General features: G+C 43.3%; 1 protein-coding gene across 1 annotated transcript in view; it reads right to left on the reverse strand.

The window, feature by feature from the left end:
* The window catches only part of LOC143997339 (uncharacterized), a 134247-nt gene extending 124050 nt beyond the window's left edge, over window positions 1-10197 (reverse strand). Inside the window, exon 1 of the mRNA XM_077492917.1 lies at window positions 10047-10197. Within this exon, the coding sequence (XP_077349043.1) occupies window positions 10047-10056 (10 nt within the window). The 5' untranslated portion in view covers window positions 10057-10197. The remainder of the gene's footprint in view (window positions 1-10046) is intronic.
* Between the last annotated feature and the right edge of the window lie 2718 nt (window positions 10198-12915).

Genomic DNA, 12915 nt, shown 5'->3' on the forward strand with positions numbered 1-12915 from the left:
GCATGGGCACATAGGATAACAATGAGCTGATTCTACTGAGAAAATGCAAAACTCCTATAGAAGCAGCGATTTTTAAGCTTGGACGCTTAGTTCTTACAAAAAGTTAAAGTGATAGTAAAGCTTGTTTTAAAAATCAAAAAACAAACATTATATTTATCTGCTCTGTGTAATGATTTTGCACAGAGCAGCCCCATTTCTTTGTTTTCAGGTCCCTCACCTGCGCTTCTACCCTCGAGCAATACCCCCAGAGGAAGCCGCTTTCCCTGGGGTCACCTCTGCATGCTCGCTCCCGAGCTGCTGTTCTATGCTTCCATAAGACACATAGAGCCGCAGGTCGGCCTCGCCTCCACGTTCTCCTCATTGGCTCACTGGCTGTGATATACAGTAGTGGGAGCCAATGGGCACTTGCTGCGGTCTAAGACAATAAGGAGAGGGAGTCCCGGAACAGCTGAGTTTCTTGTGTCTTTACAACCACTTTAACTGAAGTGCAATAAAAATAATGAAAAAACTTAGGACACAAATGCACACTAATCCTCAAATATTCAGCACATAATATTTACAAATTTATCGCTAAACAGTAAAGGTTTTTGTTGGGGCGTAAGGCCTCAAGCACTCTAGGCTCTTTTAAATGCTGTTCTCCTGATAGGTGAAAAGCAGTGTTAAAAATGCGCCTAAAGCTGTGAGATGCATTCAGGCGTGTCAGGCTGACCAAATGAATAAATGGTCAAGTGCTAAACATGCATAGCATTTAGTTAGGCCTGGTTCACACCTATGCATTTTTTTGTGCTTTTTCAGTTTTGCAGAAACAGTCCATTTAACATGGTTTCCTACGGATGTAGTTCACATCTGTGCATTTTTATGGAAAGGCCCAGGTACATTATTTCTGGTTTTTGATTCCTCAGACTTCAATGGATCAAAAGCGTGTATTGAAAAAGGCAAAATGCACCTGCAATATGTAAACTGCAACCTGCTGGATTCACACCTATGCAGTTTTAGTGCTCTTTGCATTTTAAAGATTTGCACTACAGTCCATTTAATATGGTTTCCTATAGAACATGTTCTGTAGTGCAAATCTGCAAAAAGCACTAAAAATGCATAGGTATGAATCCAGCCTCTGGCTCGAATCACATCTATGCATGTTGCTTTTGAGCATTTCTGCAGTGCTTTTTGCGGTGCTTGCCGTGTTTTTGGACATGCGTTTTTACCGCGATTCACTTTTTGCTTCTTTTTTTTTTTACATGCCCCCTCGTTATTTAAGGAATGCCGGACATCAGCACAGACAGATCAGGGGGACGGAGCATCGGAGGAGGGTTGTTAGCGGGAGCAGCGGTGGCGGCAGAGGAAGAAGAACACCAGACACAGAAGACAGAAGAGCGGAAGAAGGAGAAGACTGGAGGATGAAGATGAGAGAGAAGATGGAGGAAGAAGTGGCGAAGAAGATTTTTAATAAAAGACTTGTCAAAAACTGTCTACTGTATTTTTTAACACTACACTACACTACTTTCTTTCCAGGTGAATGGGTAGGGGTATGATGTACCCCATACTCATTCACACAGAGGGGAGGCTGGGATATGGGGCCCCCCTTGTTAAAGGGGCTTCCAGATTCCGATAAGCCCCCCGCCTGCAGACCCTGACAACCTCCGGGCAAGGGTTGTTGGGAAGAGACCCTTGTCCTCATCAACATGGGGACAAGTTTCTTTGGGGTAGGGGGGGCTCAGATTTTCAAAATGCAAATCGCGGGAAAATCGTTGTAAAAACGCGGTACTTGGATGCGGGTCCATTGAATTCTATTTCATGCAAAACGCTGCATTTTGCGCAAAAAAAGTCCCCAACCCTTTCCAAAAATGCAGAGGCACTAAAATGCATTGATGTGAACATGTTCCATGTTAAAAAAAAATTCCCTGCATTTCTGCAAAATGCAAAATGCATCAAAAAACGCATTTGTATGACTCAAGCCAAGGGGCAGAAAAAAATGCATTTATAATGGCTGTTTGACAGCTGCAGTGTGCATGGGGCCTAAGTAAGGCCAACAACCTTTCTATTGTCCTTTCTACTACAGCACACAACTACAAGCCTCAAAGAATGTATTTGTATCTTTCTGCAGTTCCTTCTAAGGGCCGGTTCACACAGCGAGGCGAGGCGTCTCCGACTTACCTCGCCGCGACCTGCGGGGAGCTCAGCGGCGACTTGCAGAGGACTTCTGTATAGAAGTCAATGCAAGTCGCCCCCGAAGTTACCTCGAAGTAGTACAGGAACCTTTTTTCTGAGTCGGAGCGACTCGAGTCGCTCCTCTCAGAACGGTTCCATTGTACAGAACGGGGGCGACTTGCGGGAGCGAGGCGAGGCGAGCCGTGTCGCCTCGCCTCGCCTCGCTGTGTGAACCGGCCCTAAAGTTTTATAGACCAATAGTATTTACATAATATATATCGATAATATACATGGCATGCATGTTTATGAAGGTTGTATACAACCATCTGTTCTATTAAGAATAATGTAGGCCTGACCAATGTGTCAGCATAAAGTGGTAATAAACCAAAAACCAAATATTGCAATATATCGCAGCTTACCAAATTTTAGATGTGGTGGCTGCATTTGTTTTCTTTTTTTTAGGCTTTTCCCCTCTGTGTTCACCTGATGAACTGGCCAGTAAATTCCCCTCCTGTATTAGAGTGCCCCCCCCCGATGTATGAGAACAGGGGGGCACCTTTGCCAGTCTAGGGGGAGGGGAGTGTTAGATGTATTAACAGATTTAGATACACTAACAAATTGAAGCCAAACTCCTACTAACATTTTAACCTCTTGGCGCTGGCAAAATGCAATTATGTGGCCTCGTGCCCGGTGGGCCTTGGCAGCGAGCGGCCGCATATTAGCGTGCAATTTTGCAAAAAAAGGTGGTCGCGCCCCTGCTTACGATCGGGAGCTTTCCGATCATGTGAACTCTGTGACAGCAAATCACAGCAGTCACATGATCATAAACCCTGCTCTGCCTCCTGGCATCCTAAACCCCTTAAAGGGCCAGGAGACACCAGCGTCAAGGGGTTAATAAACAGCAAACATTTATTTTTTCCTTTTGGAGATAAAGGTTTTACATAAATAAATAAAACAGATTTTTGTAAGCACTCCTGTAAGTGGTAAATGGTTTGTTCCATCCCTGTTAACTGTTACAATCTGCAAGAGAGCTTGTTCTGTAGAAAAACAACAGACTTAGGCCGCATACACACGGGCGGATTGTCTGCCCAACTAAGTTCGTCAGACAATCCGACAGACAGTCCGTCCAACTTTCGAATGAACGGACTTGACCACACACGATGAACAGACAGTCCGCTGAAAGCTTGCGCGATGACGTGTACAGCACGTACGACGGGACTAGAAATACGACGTCCAATACACTGCAATGCAACCTTCGGCGTGTAAATCCTTTCTGAGCATGCGCCATACTTAGTCCGTCCAACTTGCCTACACACGAGCGGACTGTCCGCTGAAACCAAGTTTGGACGGACAAAATTACGGAAATTCTGAAAGACTTAGTCCGCCAGACTGTCCGCTGAAAAAGTCCGCTGAAGCCCACACACGAGCGGATTGTCCGCTGAAACACGTTTCAGCGGACTAAGTTGGACGGACAATCCTCTCGTGTGTACGCGGCCTTACTGGTCAGATCACCAGGTGAACATAAGGGAAAGAAAGTCTAAAAAAGAAAACTAATGCAACCATCACATTTAAGGTAAACTGCAAAGAAAGAAATGTTTGCTTTTGGATTAATTACGGCTTTAAACTTGTGTGAGGCATGCCTGCCTGAACTCAGCCATGAAGAAACAATCATCTATCATAGTTATCAAAACTATAAAGCAGAATGAATTGGTCATGCACTACAGTGCATAGTATAAAATGCACAACAAAGTGTCATGTTTGAATGATATTCCAGTTGTTGGAATGCTGACTAAGAAACTATGGAGTCCAAGGTAGATCTCATTATGTCTCTAGAAATTACAAATACTGTGATTGCCCTTGTAAACGTTGCAGAGCATGGGTCATATACATAAACATGCATTTTGGCAGCACATGAATTCTTGCAGCTACTTGAAAAAAAAAAATGCTAGCAGGCAAACAAAATGTCCAAAGTACAACTGAACACGGTGTTTCAGACTTAGTACAACAAATACCCTTCACGTGCTACAGAACATTGTGACAGCTACCATGGTGGAGACTTCCCATTGTGAATGGAAGTTCAGCGTAACAGTATGTTGACTGTAATTACATAATCTTGCATAACACAAACCAAGTCAATTTAGTTGATTAAAAACACCTTATTTATAAATATAATTATTGATACAAAAGTACATGGGTCAAGGAGGGTTGATCAAAGTAATCCCTAACAGGGGGAACTGGAAATGGATTTTAGTACAGGAGTACACTAGATGCCGGGGCACATTACCAACTACTGCATGTTACCGTACTATGGCCAATATCAGATGGCCTTTCTTATGGTTAATATAAGGTGGTCCTTCTTATGGCTAATACCAGATGATATAGGTGTTCTTTCATAGTTAGGTTGAAAAAAGACACAAGTTCATCTAATTCAACCATAAAAATAAAAAAATAAAAAATAATATCATAACAATCTCATATACACAATCCTATACCCACAGTTAATCCAGAGGAAGGCGAAAAACCCCAGAAAAGCATGATCCAATTTTCTACAGCAGGGGAAAAAAATCCTTCTTAATCCCCCGAGAGGCAATCAGATTTCCCCTGGATCAACTTTACCTATAAATGTTAGTACCCAATTATATTATGTACATTTAGGAAAGAATCCAGGCCTTTCTTAAAGCAATCTACTGAGCAGGCCAGAACCACCTCTGGAGGGAGTCTATTCCACATTTTAACAGCTCTTACTGTGAAGAATCCTTTCTGTATTTGGAGATGAAATCTCTTTTCCTCTAGACATAAAGAGTGCCCCCGTGTGCTCTGTGTTAACCATAAAGTGAATAACTCGACACCAAGTTCACTATATGGACCCCTTATATATTTGTACATGTTGATCATATCCCCCCTTAATCTCTTCTTCTCAAGAGAGAATAAATTCAGTTTCTCTAATCTATCCTTATAGCTGAGCTCCTCCATGCCTCTTATTGGGGATGGGCCGAACCCCCCCCTCGGTTACGGTTAAATGTTTTACCGGGGGGAGGTTTCTATAGTATGCCTGTAAAGTGGCAAATTTTTCCCGTGTTTAGAACAGTCCCTGCACAAAATTACATTTCTAAAGGAAAAAAGTAATTTAAAAGTACTAGTGGCTATAATGAATTATCAATCACGGCAATACAGATAAAAGTCATTGAAAAAAACGGCATGGGATCCCCCACAGTTGATTACCATGCCCTTTGAATCTAGCATGAATATTAAGGGGAACCTCAAACCAAAATAATAAAAAAAAAAAAAACACAAGCCGCCACTGCTCTTGAGGGGGATTCCTATGCCATTTTTTTTTAATTGGCGCAGGGTTCCTCTTAATATCCATACCAGACCTGAAGGGCATGGTATGGGATTTGGGGGGACCCCCATTCAATTTTTTTTTCAATTTTGTTTCGGGGTTCCCTTTAATATTCATACCAGACCCAAAGGGCCTGGTAATGGACTGTTGTGGATCCCATGGCGTTTTTATTTCAATGACTTTTATCTGTATTGCCGGGACAGACAATTCATTATAGCCACAAGTACTTTTAAATTACTTTATTTTTCCTTTAGAAATTTAATTTTGTGAAGGGACTGTTCTAAACACAGGAAAAATGCTCCACTTTACAGACATACTATAGACACCCCCCAGGTATGAAATTTAAAGGAATATTTCACTTTTATTGTTTCACTTTAAGCATTATTAAAATCACTGCTCCCGAAAAAACAGCCATTTAAAAAAAATTATACATGTCCCCTGGGGCCCGGGTCCCCAAACACTTTTTATGACAAGTTTTATGATAAGCCTTTAAAATGAACACTTTTGATTTTTCATATTAATGTCCCATAGACTTTAACAGTATTCCACATTTTCCCCGAAGACTGCATATTGTTCAGTGTTTGCAGAACATCCGAACAACCAAAGTTCAGCCCAAACTTATGCTCGGGCTGAACCATTCACCCATCCCTACCTCTTATCAGTCTGGTTGCCTTTCTCTGCACTTTCTCCAGTCCCCCGATATCCTTTTTGAGAACTGGTGCCCAAAACTGTACTGCATATTCCAGATGAGGTCTTACTAATGATTTGAACAGGGGCAAAATGATATCTCTCTCTCTGGAGTCCATACCTCTCTTGATATAAGAAAGGATTTTGCTTGCTTTGGAAACAGCAGCTTGGCATTGCATGCTATTATTGAGCTTATGATCTACCAAAACCCTCAGATCCTTCTCCACTACAGATTCCACCAGTTGTACTCCCCCTAGCATGTATGATGCATGCATATTCTTAGCCCCCAAGTGCATAACTTTACATATATCTACATTAAAACCAATCTGCCAGTCGCACAATTAGGCAGAGCATTGAGGTCGGCTTGTAAATTGGAGACATCCTGTAAAGACGTTATTCCAGTGCATAGTTTGGTGTCATCTTTCTTATGACTAATATCAGATGATCTTTTGTATGGCTATTATCATGTGGTCTTTTTATGGCTAATATCAGATGATTTTTCTTGCAGGTAATAGGTGGTTTTTCTTATGGCTAACATCAAGTAGTCTTTCTTATGGCTAATCTCAGGTGGTGTTTGTTATGGCTAATATCAGGTGATCCTTCTTAGCCCTTGTACACACGGTCGGAGAATCCGTCGGAATGTGTCCTATCGGACCGTGTTGTCGGATAATCCGACTGTGTGTGGTATGCATCGGACTGATTCCGTCGGAATATCCGTCGGACCCAATTTTCCAACTTGTTGGAAATATTTTCCGACAAACTGGTCCGATCGGACATACTCCGATCATGTGTAGAGAATTCCGATCGGACCAAGTGCCACGCATGCTCAGATCAAATTCCTACACCAAAGCTATTGGCTACTAGCCTGAACGTAGTCCCGTCGTAACGAAATGACGTCATCACGTTCTGAATGATCGGATTTTCCGACAACTTGGTCCGACCGTGTGTATGCAACAGTTTCGGACACAATCCGTCGGACAAAATCCGTCGGACAAAATCCAACGGATTTGGTTGGCAGAATGTCCGACCGTGTGTACAGGGGCTTACAGGTAACATCAGATGTTCTTTCTTATGACTAATATTGGATTAGGTTTTTTATGGCTATTATCAAATAATCTTACTTACAGATAAATAGGATGCTTTTTTATGAGTAATATCAGGTGGTCTCCTTTTACACTTTTATGACAGGTTCTGTAAATTCATCTTTTTTGCTATCTGTATTATCACTTATGGTTATTTCCAATGTACATACATTTGTAATAAACTTCCACTTGTGCTTCAAATTAAATATTGCTGACAGATGTAAAGAGATAAACTGTCTTGTCATGCCAAGAGTACACATAATCTCCTTTTAGACAAGGATCACACTTGTGTGGGTGGTTGCGGGTACTGGACAGCATGTAAATCACACCTGTACCCACAGCAACCACAATCATACCATGCTGCTTCTTTGCAGACATGCAAGGTTGCCATTCATTCTTAGTGCCACCCTCACGTGTTTTCAGTTGTGAACTTGGTGAACCTGTGTCTGTTATTCAACATTACCTACTAAGTAATTATATGTAACTATTCACTGTATTTTCTTCCTCTGAAAGCCAGGCAATGTACATTTTGGATTAGTGGTCCCATCCTGACTGGTTCCTGAAGGTCCAGGAGCCCTATCTTTCCTGCCCAGTTGGCACTGGGAAAAACATTGATAGTACAGGCCAGCATACAAATCCTGCTTATTAATAAACAACTGCTGTACAAATTGCCATGTTTTCATGTATTGATTCCTGGGTGCCTTGCAAAAACCACAAACAAAGTTGGCATGGGCTAATCATTTAAATACAACTACTACTTTATTAATCTACAGATGGCACAGCTCATTCGACCTTTTATGACACTCACTAGAAGGTGTTATCAGAAAAATGAATTAATCCCACACAAGTACTGCAAAAAGCAATGTGCAAAGTGCATTGACCCAAAGCACCGATCAGCAGTTACAAGAGAGGACCCAATATGGGACTGATCAATATATGTAGATTTTTTTATGAAGAGAATACAATTGTATGAGTGTGAGCAATGTTCATTGTTCTGCCAGCTCCGAACCAATGACCGATGACATTCTGTGACCGCACTGGCTGCCCATTAATGCTCTTATTATACAAAGTCTGGTGATTGGCACACACACCAAGTCACTCCATGCCATGGACGGGCTCGGCTTATCGCAGCAATCAGAGAGACAGGGCATTGCAAGGTACGAACGAATCCAGACAAGTCCTGGCACTGATCACTCCGCTCCTCTGCCCATTACAGGGCCCTGCATTAATTGCTCCGCACCTCTGCCCAGCCAAGACCCGCACTGATCGCTCCGCACCTCTTCCCATTACAGGAACCTGCATTAATCGCTCCACGACTCTGCCCATTACAGGGCCCTGCATTAATTGCTCCGCACCTCTGCCCACCCAAGACCTGCACTGATCGCTCCGCACCTCTGCCCAATCCAGGTCCATGCATTAATCGTTCCACCCCTCTGCCCATTACAGGGCCCTGCATTAATCGCTCCGCACCTCTGCCCACCCAAGACCTGCACTGATCGCTCCGCACCTCTGCCCAGCCAAGACCTGCACTGATCGCTCCGCACCTCTGCCCAGCCAAGACCTGCACTGATCGCTCCGCACCTTTGCCCAGCCAAGACCTGCACTGATCGCTCCGCAGCTCTGCCCAGCCATGTCCTGGCACCTCCAAAATGACAACTTTCGCCCTGGATTTCCCGGCAGGACACACCTGTTCCCATCAGCCAGCGTAGGTGTTCAGTTTCGTTATGAAAATGTGGGAAATTCCCTTAATTATAGAGGAATAAAAGCGAGGAGGAAGCAGAGAGAACTTTCACTTCGTCCGGGGAGAGCTGAGAGAAGGAGATGAGAGCTGCGCTGGAGAGGATAGTCCTGTCTGGGTTTGTCGGAGAGGAACGCTGGGGCACCCCGAGATTGCCGGAGAGGAGTGCTTGTGGACCCTCTGAAAATGCCGGAGAGGAGCGCCAGTGCACCCCCTGGGATTGCCGGAGAGGAGCGCCAGTGCAGTCCTTGGGATTGCCAGAGAGGAGTGCCAGTGGACCCATTGGGATTGCCGGAGAGGAGCGACAGTGCACTCCTTGGGATTGCCGGAGAGGAGTGCCAGTGCACCCATTGGGATTGCTGGAGAGGAGCGCCAATGCACTCCTCGGGATTGTTGGAAAAGAGTTATCTCTAACCCTCTGGAAAAACTAGAGAGGAGAACCAGTGCACCCCCCTGGTAATGCTCGAGAGAGCTGCTTATGGACCCTCTGAGATTGCTGGAGAGGAGCGCCAGTGCACCTCTGGGAAATGAATGCTGGAGAGAAGTAATCTCTAACACCCTGGAAATACTGGAGAGGAGCGCTAGTGCGCCATCTGGGATTGCTGTAAAGGACTTAACTCTCACCACCTGAGAATGCTGGAGAAGAGAGCCGGCTCATGCCTTTGAACAGACAGAAAGAAGCGCTAGCTCATCTCCTGGTATTGCTGGAGAGGAGCACTAGACATTTCTTGCGATTATATGAGAAAGCGCGGGGCACCCCCGGGATTGCTGCAGAAGAGTGTCGGTGCCCCCCCCTGGCATGCAGGGGAGCGCTAAGCACCCAATGGGATCGCAAGAGAGGAGCACATGGCACCCCCATGTGGGTTGCTGGAGAAGAGCGTTTGGTATGGAGAGGAGCACTAGGCACCCAATGTTATTTCCAGAGAGGAGCACTAGGCACCCAATGTTATTTCCAGAGAGGAGCACTGGGTAGAGGAGCGCCAGCTGTGGCCGCCCTGGAGCACCACACACACACGGGGGCACTGACACTTAGGACAAGCAGTTCCCTTACCATTGAACATTGTCCGGTAGGTGATCTCCTGAGCCGGTAAGTTGCAGTCATGGTGATGAGTCGCTGGTTGTTGCAGGATGCATGTCAGAGGACGGGATCCCGGTAAGTGTGTGTGTTCTGAGACTGGGCGATGACACAACCAGCATGTCCCTCCTATGGGCTTTTCTAGTCTATGGGAACTTCCGTGTGCGCTCAGCACTTTCGGTTTCATGTATTGGAATGAATGGTGGATGCCAAGGCAGGCGGGGGTGTGATCGGCTGGATGTGACTGATTTAACCCCCTATGTACTATCCTTCAGGAGCGATCTCTTCTCAGATCTGTGCCCCCCCTGTGTGTGCTGACACCAGAGACTGCTCCCAATGGTGCCACACAGATCCTATCTGTTCTAATTTGGAGGGATTGTCCCTCTTTTGAAGCCAAATACCTCTACCCCCTTGTTTCACTTTTTTGATCTGATGTATAGACCTCTGTAAAAAATGACACCAATGTATCTTACCTCTCCAGGTAAGTCCCCTCTTATCCAGCAGATTACCATATAAAAATCATGGATGGCTGTACTCCAGAATTCAACTTATTTTTTGTGATGCATCCATAAAAGCACATGCAATGCAGCAGAAGCATGAGCATAGTATGGTAAAAATCAACTTCTTTATTGGGGAATATACAGAAAATAACATGCAATGCAGAGGAAGAGAAACTCACAGGGGATGATTTACTAAAGGAAAATACACTGCGCACTTTGCAGGTGCAGTTGCACTCTGCAAGGGCATTTGCTACACAGCTTAAATGAGGTAAGGCTCAAATACCCAATCACACGCAAGGAAAAAAAAAAAAAACAGGAATTTTGCTTGGACATGATTTGATGATGGAAGTCAGCAGAGTTCCCCTCATTTACTAAGCTTTGGAGCAAATTCCCTTGCAGAGTGCAACTGCTCTTGTGAGGTGCACAGTCGATTTGATTTGGTAAACCATCCCCAATGGGTCTTTCCTCTCCTGCTGCATTGCATGTGATTGTCTGTATATTCCATAGTAAAGAAGTTGATTTTTACCATGCTATGCTGAGCCAAAAGCTTAACTACCAAAACTCAACAATGTTATCCCACCTCTAAATAAGCCTTTTTCTCAATTTTTGTTTTACCGCAGAGAAAACCTTAAATAATTTTTCAGATCTCAGCAAACCCCTGCCTAAAATAATTATACCTACAGTACAGGCATACCCCACTTTTATGTACACAATGGGGTTTATTTACTAAAGCTGAAAAGTGCAAAATCAGGCTCACTTCTGCATAGAAACCAATGAGCTTCCAGGTTTTATTGCCAAAGCTTAACTGAACAAGCTGGGGTTAGAAGCTCATTGGTTTCTATGCAGAAGTGAGCCTGATTTTGCGCTTTCCAGCTTTAGTAAATAAACCCCATTGTGTACTTAAAAGTGGGGTGTGCCTGTATATTATACATTTACATGAGAACTAAATTGAAGAATTATTTATATATGAGTAAATAATATGGCATACTTAGCATATTTGATACCCGGGGCAGCTTGTATATTTTCTTGTTCAATCATTTTTATTTGAGTATACTAATAAGAAAAAATAGCAAAGAGTCCATGCATGCAGGTCCTAGGACTGGCAACATGGGTGAAGGCAGACTTACATTATATGAACAAAAGAGGAGGAACATTCTCCACAAGCAATCATAATATACATAAATAAACCACAGAAAACAGTTCAGAGGAAGTTCTCGGAGCTGGCATTGCTTGTCAGAACATGAGGAATTCCAGACAACATTGCAGTTGGACCTGGACACACAGAGAGTTCAAAAAGGTGGACAAGGACCCGTCAAGAAAGAAAGAATAGGAAAAAGAAAAGAAAGAAAGGGGGGAACAAGAGGAAAGGGGGAAGGGAAGGACAAGGACTCGGGATCATAGGGGATGCCAGTGAAAATCGACCCACCCTAATCAAGGGGAGAGCAGGGAAGACATATGCCCACGTGGTTCCCAAATTTTTAAGAACTTGGCGTGAGAGTCAATAAGGATAAAGGACATGTGTTCATTGAGCAACATAGGCGTCTTAACAGCCTCTCACTCCCTGAAGTATTATTTATTTTCTATAAAAAATAATTTTTAGTAATACTCTTGAAATTAAATGAACTATAATAACAGAAACGAGATAAAGAAAATGTAATTGTGCTTTTCCTAGACATTAATGGTTAGTGTAGATATGACCCCTTGTGTTGGTGGTCTGAGTAGATGGGAGATAATTTCACCATTTGTTCAAGGAACCCCTTGAAACTTTAGGAGGAACCCTAGTTAAAATAGCTCCTTTAAATTATTGTATTTGTTCTTTTGAACAAGTATCCATGAAAAAAAAAAAAATCTGTGAATTTAACCAGTAATTTTCTGTGCTTTAGGTCATTGTAGTCTGTATAATTGAGGTCATGGCAGGGGTGAGACCTTTGACCACAGTTGTACAGGTTACTTTTTCTCATCTCTAAAAGTTGAGCGGTATGCATGAAATGGAATGTACCTGGAGCCAGGATGAGTATGGGCAGGTGTCCAGAACGAGGCTAAAATTAGATTCACAATTCAAAACCAATAACATAATAAAAGTATTGTCAACAGTACTAGAAACTCAATGTGTTATGCAATAAAAAGTAAAAAAAAAAAAAAAGATAAAAAAAACAGAAGATCAAAATTCTATAATATGTACTTAAAATAGTTTTATCATATTTAGTAATGTTAGGTTAGAGCAGTGTTTCCTAAACTATGGGTCGTGAATGTATTTGGAGTGGGTCCTCGCTTGACTTTGTGACCAAGCGTGAAAAAAGCGTGATAGCACACAGACTATGACTAACAGCACACACACCTTTAAG

The sequence above is a fragment of the Lithobates pipiens genome, unplaced genomic scaffold (genome assembly GCF_037356315.1).
Source record: "Lithobates pipiens isolate NorthernLeopardFrog02 unplaced genomic scaffold, aLitPip1_a1.2 Scaffold_19, whole genome shotgun sequence".
NCBI lineage: Eukaryota > Metazoa > Chordata > Amphibia > Anura > Ranidae > Lithobates > Lithobates pipiens.